The sequence below is a fragment of the Venturia canescens genome, chromosome 10 (assembly GCF_019457755.1).
Source record: "Venturia canescens isolate UGA chromosome 10, ASM1945775v1, whole genome shotgun sequence".
Lineage (NCBI taxonomy): Eukaryota > Metazoa > Arthropoda > Insecta > Hymenoptera > Ichneumonidae > Venturia > Venturia canescens.
The window spans coordinates 16,908,369-16,921,303 of record NC_057430.1 but is presented as its reverse complement, the minus strand read 5'-3'; the positions used below and the strand labels follow the sequence as shown (position 1 = coordinate 16,921,303).

General features: G+C 46.0%; 1 protein-coding gene across 2 annotated transcripts; it reads left to right on the top strand.

The window, feature by feature from the left end:
- Nucleotides 1–698: 698 nt before the first annotated feature.
- On the top strand, nt 699–12,909 carry dikar. 2 transcript variants are annotated; one of them, XM_043430343.1, is made up of 8 exons: nt 699–1,984; nt 2,780–2,868; nt 3,149–3,313; nt 3,536–3,652; nt 3,819–4,172; nt 4,300–4,871; nt 5,019–6,690; nt 6,870–12,909. In XM_043430343.1, exons 1-8 carry the CDS (start codon nt 1,957–1,959, stop codon nt 11,070–11,072), a joined length of 7,200 nt encoding a protein of 2,399 aa, XP_043286278.1. In that variant the 5' UTR covers nt 699–1,956; the 3' UTR covers nt 11,073–12,909. The 2 variants fall into 2 exon arrangements, with proteins under 2 accessions (XP_043286278.1, XP_043286279.1); XM_043430344.1 differs by lacking the exon at nt 2,780–2,868.
- The last annotated feature ends 26 nt before the right edge of the window (nt 12,910–12,935 follow it).

Genomic DNA, 12,935 nt, shown 5'->3' with positions numbered 1-12,935 from the left:
TGGAACAATTTTTTACAGCTGATAAGTTGAATATACGAGATGACCGGACATTTTGGATGATGGTGTATTTTTTGCTAATATATATATACGCATACACACATTGAGGTTAAGTTGGTACGTGAATAGAACGACTTGAACTAGAACAACGGAGAAACCTAGAATTGCTACGTCTTTCCCGCGCATGGGGTCATTGCATTTCCGGTCTCTCTCTCTTCTTCTTGTTCTTCAATACTAACTAGTTATTTACGTATAAGTAAAAAAAAAAGACAACACGGATAAATTGACAAATTATGAATAATATCGGTAGAAGTTGCCTGGAGATAATGCCAATGGCATTTGTCTCGAGCTGGAATATGTTTCGTTTCTCTCGAATAGTTTTTTCTGTATTCTGCAAGATCGAAGGATTTCGTGGCGCAATCTGTCGTAGAAACTAGGAGGACATTTCCCTCAGGAATTTGTAACGTGCCTCTTTTGCTTGTCGCATACCAAGTTACAATACTCTGTTGGCTTTGAGGAATTATATTGGATTGCTAGAGTAGAGGCGTGAGGATATACGTCACATATATAATACATGTATGTATGCTTCAATCGCGCACACGGATGTATGTATAGGGATATATATGCGTGTGTTGGTGTACACGAATGGTGCGTCTGCGTAGCGACGACCGACTAGGGAAAGCGCAGTGAGCGCAAAGCCGAGGAACAGCGCACGTTAAAAAAAACGTCGCGTACGTGTGTCGTGTTTGGGCGATGTGTACGTGTGTTTTCATGTAATATACAATAATACTCGTGTGAGTTTTCCTCGGTTCCCGCGGCGTCAGCTATACGGAAAGGATATAGTCGAACGAAAAAGAAACAACAAAAACGATAATTAATTTAAAAAAAGTCAGTGTTAGGTCGTTGTCCGGTGAATCTCGTGTACGAGTACGTTTTTATTGCGATTGAAAGAACGTGGTAAAACCGCGATATATACCCCTTGAAACTCGCCCCCCGGACGACTCTTTGAGTTCGATGGAAACACGAAATTTTTCACACTTGAAAGCTTTTCCAGTCTTGGAAGAGAGTGAGCGCAAGTGAACGTCGCTGGTGGTTGTTTTCATCCGTGCAACGCGTATATATGCTCGATTGAATTTCGACGTTTTTATTCCTTTATTCTTTTTTTTTTTTTTTTTCAACTCTACAATGGTGTAAAGTTTCGTGCGCATCGCTTTGATACAGTTTTTTCTCCTATATGTGACTGTGTTGGTGCGCATATGTACACGCGTGTGTGCTCTTGCCTATGGAGTATAAAAAAAATTAAACACGATCAAACCCGATTGTTCCGTTCGCGAGTGGGAACTCCCGCGCTCCAGGAGTTCGTGGTCTCACTTGGGCGGAATAAAAAACATTGAAAGCTCGCTTCTTTTTCATTTCACTGTTTTGTGTCCGTGCGTTCTTAACACGAAACCGCCTACATTCGGTGTTTTTCTCCATTTAGACAAATAATTCAAGTCTCTTCGACCGCTTGATTATACCGAAACGACCCGTCTCTCTGCGTGTATGTGGCTCCTGCCTTTTTTTGTTGTTCCTTTTTTCCTGCCTCTTTCGTCCCGCCCCGGCCGACTTCCTATTCGATAATCACCGAGGATTCGGAAATGATACGAAAGTGCAACGATCGTCGCCGGGTCTCGGGAGTTCACCGACTCCGGATCCCCGAGCCCTAAATTTACACCTAATGAAATTTATCCACAATTAAAAAGAAGTCGCGCATTTGTTATTGTTTTTTTTCTTTTTTTTTGCGTTGTTTCGCAATCTTCCACCAGTGTTTTCGATTATTTCTTTTACTTCATTTTTGAATCGTTCCGATCTCAAAGATTGTTTTGTTCCAATACGTGTTTTTTTTTTCGAACCGGGTTCTTCACGATCTGACGACGAGAACGATCGATCACGCGTTTGCCCGCCTCCACAGGACGGGTTATGTTTCCCACTTTCATCGGTATTCTAGGTGAGTGCCAAAATCCCGCAATTATTTGTAGATATTTTTTTTTTTCATAATCCAACCAATTTTTTGACTAGTTTTGAACTCTTCGTCAACTCTTGTCAAATTTTTCAAGAAATATTGGGTTCCTTTCATATATCTTTCCAAAATCTTGTTGCGATACTCAATTCTCTGCCAGTTCTTTTAGATTTTGTGTAAGGATATATTCTGTTGTGAATTTTTTTCAAGCCCCATCGTAGAGTTCCTTTTTTTTGTCAACTTTTTCAAAAGCTCGACAAGCCCTTCTCGCAAAGCCTGGCTCTTGAATATGAAAAAAATTATTGCAGAATTTTGTTTTCCAATTTTTCCTGGGGTTTTAGCGTAGGTCTCTCCTTCAATAACTTTGTTTCCAGCTTTCCGAAGCTCTATCCATCGGTAAATTAGGATAAACCTCTGCACACGTACTTTATAAATTTTTTGTGAGCAGAACTTCTTTTTTTGCCAATTTTTATATTATGTATCACACGTTGCCACGAACATTCAGTGGAGAAAATGATTCTTACATCATTTGTTGTTTTGATTGATTGATTTATGTATCCCCAAAGCTTTATTTGCCAAAAATGAAGAGTTGGTGTTTATCAGTGATTATTGAGCATTTGACGGAATACTTTAGATCAATTAATTGCTTTCCCTCCGTATTACAAAATCTCTTCAGTCATTTTATGTTATTTGAGTTTTTTGCAGAGCTCTGTTTAAAAAATATATAATCAGGGTGTGTTATCACATTTCCACATGAAAATCGCTTAACTTGACTTCTTCTAGACATTCAATCGTGGTGGGAGGTGCCGAGTATAGCGCACTTCTGCTCCTTATTTAGGGCAGCCTTCAATCTTCTGGACTTTGATATCGAGGTATCTAATTATGGAGAATGCTCGCTGTTAGAGAAAAATGAAAAACAAACAACGCAAAAAATTAGACAAAATCACAGCATAATAACACGAACCAGAAAACAATAATAAAGATGCAAGCAGTCCCCTTTTAGCGAAGCAGTGTCCATCCGCTTTAGTGCAATTGTATCCCTGCTTGTGCGCTAAACCAAACGCTATGCCCGGCATTCCGATGTTCGCTTTCCCCAGCTTTTTCCCCTTCGATCAAACTCTTCTCTTATCAGATTCCTTCTATTATTTTCAGGATCTGGAAGAAGCTCTGCTCACCGATGGTGGTACCGAGGGACGATTGCTCCAGGAATTGATAGTTAGACTTTTGGAGGGCTGCTTGCCCAACGACACACGCAATGATATCTCTACTTTCAATTATCAGATGTTTCTGCGTCGCCTGTTTCGCAAAAAGTGCCAGGTTTGTGATTTTCCTTGTTGATCCTTCACTTTAGCATTATGTTCTTAGATTCTCTGGTTAGTTTTGGAACATTGCTCAACAAGGGGTGATAAACTACATAAAAATTTTATGGGGGTAAAATGGCATTTGAAGGACATTTGAAAAAATCTGAAAAACTTTGAATCACCTTTAATTTTATTTATTTATATAGAAAGTTTATTGAGATTTGTGAATTCTCCGCAGGAATACAAGTGCGACAATCCATTCAACACTGATGTAGACTTCGAGTGTTTGCCACTCAGACAAAAAGTAGAAATATTACGCGCTCTCTGCGACTTTAGGCTCGACGCCGAGGACGTGGTATGTGTAATTCATAGGGAAACAGTTGACGAAGCATAAATGCTAACAAAAATCAAATAAAGACATGATAAATTGATAAGTTATCCATAAAATGTTCATTATTTATTGCCAATTGTCCAACCAATTTGGTGTGCATTGAAATATAACGAAAGTCTGAAAATTTCAGGAGTGCGCGCTGAGCAACTTGGACTCGGAAAGTCTGAGAGTCGAACCATTGGGTCATGATCGTAAGAATTCTGCCTACTGGTACTTCTACGGGACACGTTTATACAGGGAGGATTACGTCGATAACGGTGACGATATTGACGAGCGACCGAAGATCAGAGCAAAGGATCGTAGACGGAAGAGAAGACGAGGAGGACGTGCGTGCAAGACCGTGGAAGAAGAGGAGGAGGAGGAGAAAGAGGAAGATAGTTTAGTGAACGTTTACGGTGATACTAAAGAGCGTGAAACAGTTTGGCAAGTTGTCTGTTTTACGCAACAGGATTGGTGTCGTCTCGTTGACAAATTTAGGGACTCGGTAAGAAAGTGTTCTTATTTTTTTATAAGCCGCCGGGAGTCATTGACTAATGTCTAGAAAAAAACCATTTGTGGCAATTCGATAGATGAAATTTTTGTGTGACTGAACAAAATGAAAATATTCTCAGGAATTCGCGACTGAACGAAAACTCTATCACACACTGGCAGAGGATTTTTTGCCAGAGATTCCGAAGCTCTTCGATCTTAAAGAGAAGCAGCAGCGACGTCGTTTATTGCAAAGAAACGGTTCGCGAGTTTTGAGAAGCTCCGAAGCCGTAGAACCGACGAGCGAGGCAACAATGGTCCGTGCAAAAATGAAGACGAAGTCGGGAAAAGGCGGAGGAACGAAAAAAAGCAGTGGCCAAAGTTCCAAAGGAGCTGACAGCGACGACGACACTCCACCGCTCTTGGTCGCTCCACCCGTCCAGAAAAAAGGACGACAAACCAACAATTCACTCGCTTCTGCGGTCGGTCAAATCGTTATTCATACCAACGACGAAATCACCGCCGTTAATGAGAAAAAAGGCCTCGGACGGGCGAGCACATACGTTTCCTCCGGTTCTGGTTACGGATACGGTTATAATTTTGGAATTGAAGAAGAAGAGAGACGAGTTGGTATGCATAAAGTTCTTGAAAGTCTCAAGGATCACGTAGATGCTTGGCCCTTCGTTGATCCTGTGGATGAAGAATATGCACCGAGGTAACGTATCAATATCTTTTTCATTGTTTCGTCGTGGAAAAATCGATCGATCTGTCATAGAAATTCATTCGATGCAAATATAAATTACATTTTACAAGACTGAACTTTATTTCCGATGATTTGATAGAATTAACGTCGATTTCGCAGGTATTACAGCGTCGTGAGAAAGCCGATGGACCTGACAACAATGGAGGAGAAATTGGATGGTGGATCGTACAAGAACTTGAGTCAGTTTAAGCGAGATTTTAGTTTGATAGTAGAGAATTGTCGTCAGTATAACGGCTCGGACAACGAGTATACGGAAATGGCGATAAATTTGAAAGAAGCGTTCGATCGTGCGGTAGATCGTTATTTGGATTCGGAGCCATCGAGCGACGAGGGTTCGTCGTTACCAGCGCAGTCGTCAATTCGCGAGGCGTCGCCACGAGTTTTGCGAGCAACGTCGCCATCGACGAATTCACGAAAGCGTTACAAAAAATCAAATAAAAAATCTAAATCAAACAAGACAGAGAAAAAGGGGAAAAGAACGGCGAGGGGGGAAGAGAACGAAGAGGATGGAGAAGAGGACGAGGATGAGGAGGATCGCGAGATCGATTCGAAGAGCGCAAGGGACAAAAGAGGCAAAAAGCGTTTGAAGAGATCGAGGGAAATTGCTTTGGCAGAGCGAGGGGACGAGAAGGAGGAGAATGAGAATTATGGGAACGAGGAAGACGAGGAGGAAGGTGAGGATGGCGAGCGCGAAGGTGCAATATCGGAAACAACTGTGATAAAATCAAAACGAAAAAAATACAGTGATAACGGACGTTCGTTACCGAGAAGTAAGAAAGTATCGGCCAAAGAGGAGAAGATCGTTGGGGAAGAGACGAGTAAAAAGGGGGTAAAGAAGAGTGAAAAAGATCGTAGTAGTGCAACGACGCTTTTACGAGGCTCCAAAGAAGCGAAAGAGAACAAAAGAAAGAAGGACGATTTCGAGGAGGATTTCGAGACGTTACCGCGAAAAGTAAAGAGCAAGAGAATCGAAAAAAAGACGGAGGATCAAGAGAATTTGATGCTTTTCGAGAGAGCGAAAAAGAGCGTTAAGGCGAAGAAGAACGAGACTCGTAGCGTGGAAGTCGACGACGTTGAAGAGAGGAGCCCGAAAAAAATGTCACCGGTGAAGACGAAAAAGAATCGACGCGACAAAACGGAGACGGAAACGGCGATGACGACGACGACGACGACAACAACGGGGACCAACCTTAAGTCTGATGTTAAAAGTCCGACGAAGGACAAGAAATCGAAGAGCAAGAAAGCGGAAGAACGTCCAAAAAATGGTGAAACGAAGAAGCAGAGCTCCGCGAACGAGGTAAGCAACGAAACGAAGAAAAATTCAGCAGAAGTCGATTCTGCCTCGAGGAAATTTGCCGCTCTCGTTAGCAACGAAGATCTCGAATCTCTAGACAGCCTTAAAGATCGTATTAGCGAGAGAAGACGCGAAGAAAAGCTTAAAAACGAACGCGAAAAACAAAAGAAAGCTGTCAAAAGCGATAACTCTCATGGTTTACACAAGAAAAAAGTGCCTTCTAACGGTAGTACCTTTCACGAGGTCGCCAAAGGGAATCTGAAACGATCAAAGCTTAAGAAATCGGTAAAAGATGAAAAAAACAACGTCAATAGCAACTCGAACAATTCAAACAAAAATCTCGGACAGGATAACGAAACGCCCGATATTCCGAGTAAAAAAATCAAAACTACGCATGGCAAACATACCAAAGGATCAACGAGAGAAGAAAGTCCAGCAATACAAGCTCTCAATCAAGCCACCGAACAGACTTTGAACGTAAGTTTAAAATTCCTCCCCTTTTTTTTACCAATACATTGAACGTGAACAAACTTTTTGTCTCAAAATCATTGTTTAAAAACAATTTGCTTTACAATTTCAAGAATTTTAATGAAATGTTCATTTTCTTGGAGTGAATTCCTGCAATAAGAAAGCTGAAAATGAAATAATGTTTGCAGGACATGAACAAGTGGCTGGACGACGCTCCGCGTCTGGCGGAGTTTTCGTCTGGCAGTAATTCGCCGGTTTTTCACGCGTCGACGAGCGAGCAGCAGCAGCAGCAGCAACAACAACAACAACAGGGTCGTAGCGGTACAACGAAGCAACAGCAGCAACAGCCGGAGGCATGGAAGCGACCGAGTACGATGAAGATTTTCGGAGCTCACGGGCCAAACAGACCAAAAAAAGTCCAAAGAACGATCGACAGATTGCAACCTGGTAAAAGCAAGGGTAATTTGTTATTGAAAAAACCATTGAATTTGGGGAGCGGTGTCGGAGCAAGCGGAGAGGGATCGGGAGAGCAATCGAGTTTGGAGAACGAGAAATCGAATAGAGATTTGGACGATGAGCCGAAGTTGAGTCTGGGAACGGTGTTGCGAAACGCGGAGTCGATTCAACTGATTTGCAAGAGTCTGGTTTCATCGCCAAATCCGAATCAGCCGAGCGACGACGAAGACGAGGATCGTTCGAGCGCCCCGGCAACGCCGGCGTTGAAAGAGGACAAGGCGAATAGCAACGGTGGCGGGAACAAAGAAGCAGCGACGCCGACGGACGAGAGCGAAGAACCAAAGGAAAATAACGTAACGGAAGAATCTACGAAGCCAAAATCGGCGACACCAAATTTGAGCGCATGGTTCAAAGCGTTCGGAGCTCCGAAGTCTAAGAAGAAAGAGGACGAAGTCGAGGAAACTGTCGCGACGAATAAAAAGGAAAGCGTCGAACCCCAAGAGATGATCGCTTCGCGACAGAGACGAATGAGCGCCGGCGGTAGCAGCGTCAGCGAATCGGTTTCAAGTTTTTCGCAAGAATCACCGCCCGGCGTGCCTGGACGCTCGCCCCAAAATATACAACCGGTTTTGACTCCAACCAGCGCCGAACCGCCGATAAGAGGCGCCGGCTTTTATCAGGACGCACTTTCCACCGGGAGCAGCCCTTACAACAGTCCTTATTACGCAACGCCGCCGCGATACAGCGCCCAATTGCCACCGACTCCGTCCCCGCAGAACCATCCTCTGTCGCCGGCGTATCCGTCGTCGGCTGCTTACGACCAAACGCCTCTTTATCCTCAACCAGGATCTCATCAAAGTTATCAAAAACCTGCGACTCCGGAAAACACCGGGGACGCAGGTTATCGCCAATTATCGCCGAGTTTCCCTCAGCCATCGCCGCAAAGTAATTACCCGCAAAATTCACCACAGAACAACAACGCTTTCTCGCAAAATTCACCGCAGAATAATTTCCCTCAGCCGAATTCACCGAGGGACAATTTTTCACAGAACTCACCCCAGGGCGAGGGTTATCCGCAGCAAGCCTCGAGCCAACCGAAAGTTTCGCCCGTTTATCCACAGTCCTCGCCACAAACGGTCCCGAACATCGTTTATCCGCAATCATCTCCCCAGGCTCCGCCTTCGAATTATTCTCAACCGTCGCCCCAACCACCGGCCGCAAACTACTCGGAGCGTTCGCCGCAACAGCCGCCGACACCGAACTACTCTCAACCTTCTCCGCAGCAAACGATCGCCGTCAATTATTCACAGCCGTCCCCGCAGCAGGTTCCACCTCCGAGTTATTCTCAACCGTCGCCTCAAGCTTACTCGGCCAATTCTCCGCAGCCGTTGTCCTCCAACTATTCTCAAGCGTCGCCGCAGCCTCAACCCTCGCCGCATTCTCCGTACTCTCAACCCTCGCCGAAACCTCCACCGCCGAGTTACTCTCAGTTGTCTCCGCAAACACCGGCCAACTACTCGCAACCGTCGCCTCAAGCGATCGCCACCTTTCCGCAGCCTTCGCCACAGTCTTCGACGAATTACTCGCAGCCGTCGCCGCAGCAATCGTCAGCAGGAGCCGCGGGCTACTCCCAACCGTCGCCGCAGCCTCCGGCGTCTTATTCTCAGCCTTCCCCGCAGTCGAGAACATTTTCTCAACCTTCGCCCCAACAGACGAGTCAAAATTTCCCGCAACGCTCGCCGCAACCACCGCCGAGCTACTCGCAACCGTCGCCCCAGAGCATCAACTATTCTCAGCCGTCGCCCCAGCAAGCTCCACCAAAATATTCGCAACCGTCGCCCCAGCCGCCGGCGAATTTCTCACAGCTCTCGCCACAGGCCGCGGCGAATTATTCCCAACTCTCGCCTCAGCAGAGTCAGCAACAGCAACAACAAACGAACGCGAATTACTCGCAACCTTCGCCCCAGCAAGTTCGCGCTTACGCTCAACCGTCCCCGCAATCCGCGAGCTGCTTACCACCGCCTCCGGTCTCCAGACAATCAACGAGCTACTCACAACCCTCGCCCCGAGCGAATTACGTACAAAACGCAGGGAAAACGTCCGAGGAATATTCCCAGCCGACGACGACCACCGCCGCCGCCGCCGCCGCCGCCGCCGCCTCGTATCAACAGAGTTTCAAGCAGAATCACGCGAGTTATTTGCAACAAGCGACGACTAACGCGGCTCTGAGCGAAGCCGAACGTCGGGAGTATCTCAAAGGTGCGGAGGAAAAGCTCCAGGAACAGCAGAGAACGTTCGTATCCCAAGCGGAAGGGAGTTTGGGCCTGAGCAACAATCACCAGGTATTTCAAGCGCCGAATCATTATCCACCGAGCTACGTTAACAATTTCAGTCCGAATGAGAGAGTCTCGACGAACCAAGCGAGCAACGATTCCACGCGAGCGGCGGCGTCTCGACTCGTGGCCCAAGATTCTCAGCAGCATCAAGCAACGGGTGCTCAGGACAGGCCGCACTTCGGCGATCCGAACAACACTCTGAACGCGCAGAAATACGCGCAGGCGCGTTCGCAGGAGCAGCAATCGCAGCTTCTGACTTTCCAGCAGAATTTAGCCGGACACGAGAGTATTTATCAGCAAGCCGGTGGTTTTCAGGCCCCGCCGTATCCGATGCCGAATCCTAGTCTGCGTCCGGTCTATGCGAGTCCGCATTACTTCGACGCGAGCAGCAAAAGCTCCGGAAGTTCGTCGAGCAATTCTTCGACGCTCGCGCCGGTGAAAAAGCGGATGTACAACGAGCCGACGAGCGAGAGTGCGCGGGCGATCGCGCAGGAGAATTCCCGGGTGTCTCAGGAGCAGCAGAGTTTCGCGTTCGATTCGATGATGGGACTGGGCCAAGCGGAAGCGGTTCCCGGTGGCCAGTTTGATCCGAGTTTCGGTAGTTTGGCGGACACGGCGAATCCAGCGTACGCTCGTCTCAGTCTGGGCTTGGTCGGTCGAACGGCGAAGGAGCAGCAACAGCAGCTTTTGGCGATTCCGAGACCGCCAGGGAAGTCGGAAGGTTTGGTTTACGCCCGAGGAGGGAGCGGCCCGACCTCGGACCTCGATTTAAATCTTTTACAAAGTTTGCAGAGCGCCGCAGCGGCGAAAAACATTCAAAGCATGCAGACGATCGGCAGGAGGGGCGTGGAATCGAGTCAAACGACGGCTCCACCCGCGGCCAAACCGAAAAAGACGAGAAAGACGAAGGCTCAGCAGCAGCAGCAGCAGCAACAGCAGCAGCAGCAACAGCAACAGCAACAGCAACAACAGCAGCAACAACAACAGCAGCAGCAGCAACAGCAACAAAACGCGGCTGCAGCCGCAGCGGCCTCGTTGGAGCAGCAAGCCGCTCCCGGAATGCCCGGCTTCCCTCAATATCCCGGTGGCGCCAACGATCCGATCGGCTTGAAAAACCCCACGGTCGTAACCCCCGGCGGCAGCGCGTTCAACTTCGCAACTCCAGCCGGGACCGCGAATAATTCGCCGTTTTACGACAAAGACGCCTCCGCGGCCGCCGCTGCTTTCGCTTTCCTCGACGAATTCCGCAATCCCAACAGTTACTACAGCATGGCTCTCCGACAACAGCAGCAACAGCAACAACAGCAGCAGCAACAGCAGCAACAACAGCAGCAACAACAACAACCGCAAACATCCACACCGGTCAGCGAAGCTGCTCAACAAGCTTGCAACAAATTGACCAATCAGCAAGCACGAAATTATCCCCATCCCTTTTTACACTCGGCCCAAAGACCCGCTCCTTACGGACCACCCGTTTCCGCTTACGTCACACCGCACGGACCAAATCTCAGCATGGATCCCGCCGCTTATCAACAGTATCTTCACTCTTTTTATGCTTTACCACCACCCTCGCATCATCATCGACCCTCGTGGCTCTAGCCTTTGAGATCTTAGAGACTGAAATCTCCCGAGGACAACACCCTCCAATCGAATTAGCTAATATTTTGAGGAGAAAAATTAACGTGCTCTCGTGACTTTCCTCTCGTCGAGCTTCTTCGGTCCGATCTTAACTTTTTTGTTTGTTTTATTTTTCCTCTTTTTTTTTTTCTTACCCATTCAAAGATTTTGCGACGAACAACTTGGGAACGTTGGAATTCGACCAATTTATATTTTGTTTTCGTTTTTTTTTTTTTTACTCAACGTTCTAGAAATTTGTTCTGAACCTTTGTCAAAGACTCGACACGATGAAACGATTGAAATGAAAGTATCGAGGATCATGAATGAAGAAAATTCAATGAAGTAATTGATTTTGCGTTCCAAAAATACACTTTTGTTTTCGGTAATATTTGTTTCTTCCGGTCGAAAATTGCCATTGAGGCAATTTTGACAAATGAAACGAACTTGCGATTCATCGAACTCGATTCGCGAGAGGGCATTGCCGAGAGCACATTTTTCAAACCGGTGACAGTATTTCATAAATTCCACTCGTCGATCGTACTCTCGTCAAAGTTTCTCCTCGAAGCAGAGCGACGGCGTTGAAGCTCGAATCGTACAAGGCGAAAATGTTTTTCTTTACTGCTCGACAACCTCGACGAAAAGTGTCCAGTTTTGTTAATTTATTTGAATATTCGCATCGGGGATGAAACGCTTGGAATTATCGGTGCCTCCAACGACCGAAGCTTCAGCTCCCTCGCTCCGGACAAGTGCAAAGCTCTCTTTGTTGTTTTTTCTTTTCACACGAAGACTCGTGCGTTTCCTTGACCCACAGAAATATCTTCTGTTCCCCACGAGCATTCGCTCATTCGCATCTCGAATAACCAATGTTTTAAAAAACTCCACAATTCCATCAAATTTTCTACACGTTCGTAAGAACTATTAACTTAAATATTGCCCGTATAATGTGTAGCTATATGTATATAATAAAAAAGCATACGGGGATTTAAAATCGTAGGGAATATCGGTGGCTCGCGAATCGCCGAGTATTTCCTCTCTTTCCTCGCTGCACTTTATTCTTCGCGAAATCGATGAATTTCGTTAATCGTTGAGAGTCTACCAAAAAGCAAAGTGCGGGAGGAGAGCGCGCGAGCGCCCCTACGTTTCCGTTCAGTTTCGTTGAGTTTTCCCATTCAATCGGCGCCTAGCGAGCGACGAGAATCGTTTTTACGGTTTTCCGTGTTGTACGAGATCGTGAGAGCGATTCGAAGCGAGGCTCTCGCTCGGTCATAGATCATTGCTATTTGTAGAGTTAAAGATTCAAAGTTAAAGCGTAAGGTAGAGATTGTTTCTTTGTAAATAAGACACATATCCCCCGTGACTCCCTCCGCCCTAAATTAATCTCACGATATTTCTGTCCCCCAAAGGAACAAACGAAACTGCTGTAATACGTGTATAGACGCCCTTTGTTTTCTCGGGTACGATATTCCCGATCATTTCTGCCTCGAGACTCGACCATAAAAACGTACTTGTGAGCGCGTGTGTGCTGCTGCGTGTGCGTGTGCGTGAGATTCGTAAATCGTTGTGAAAGAGAGTTTGTCGTATGTTATTTTGCGATCGAAAGAATGTTCGTTCGTTGAGGACCCGAAGAATTTGATATAAATATCTAAATATTATCCAAAATAATAGAGTATCGATCAAGATATGTTGAATGAATACGTCATTGAAAACAAATAACTAAACAAAGCTATATACTAAGAACTATAAATATATACATATATAAATATATATATTGTAAATGTGTATCGATGAAAGAAATTAAAACACGATTTGTTACAACATACGCCTTACTTTTCTCATTCGCGAGCG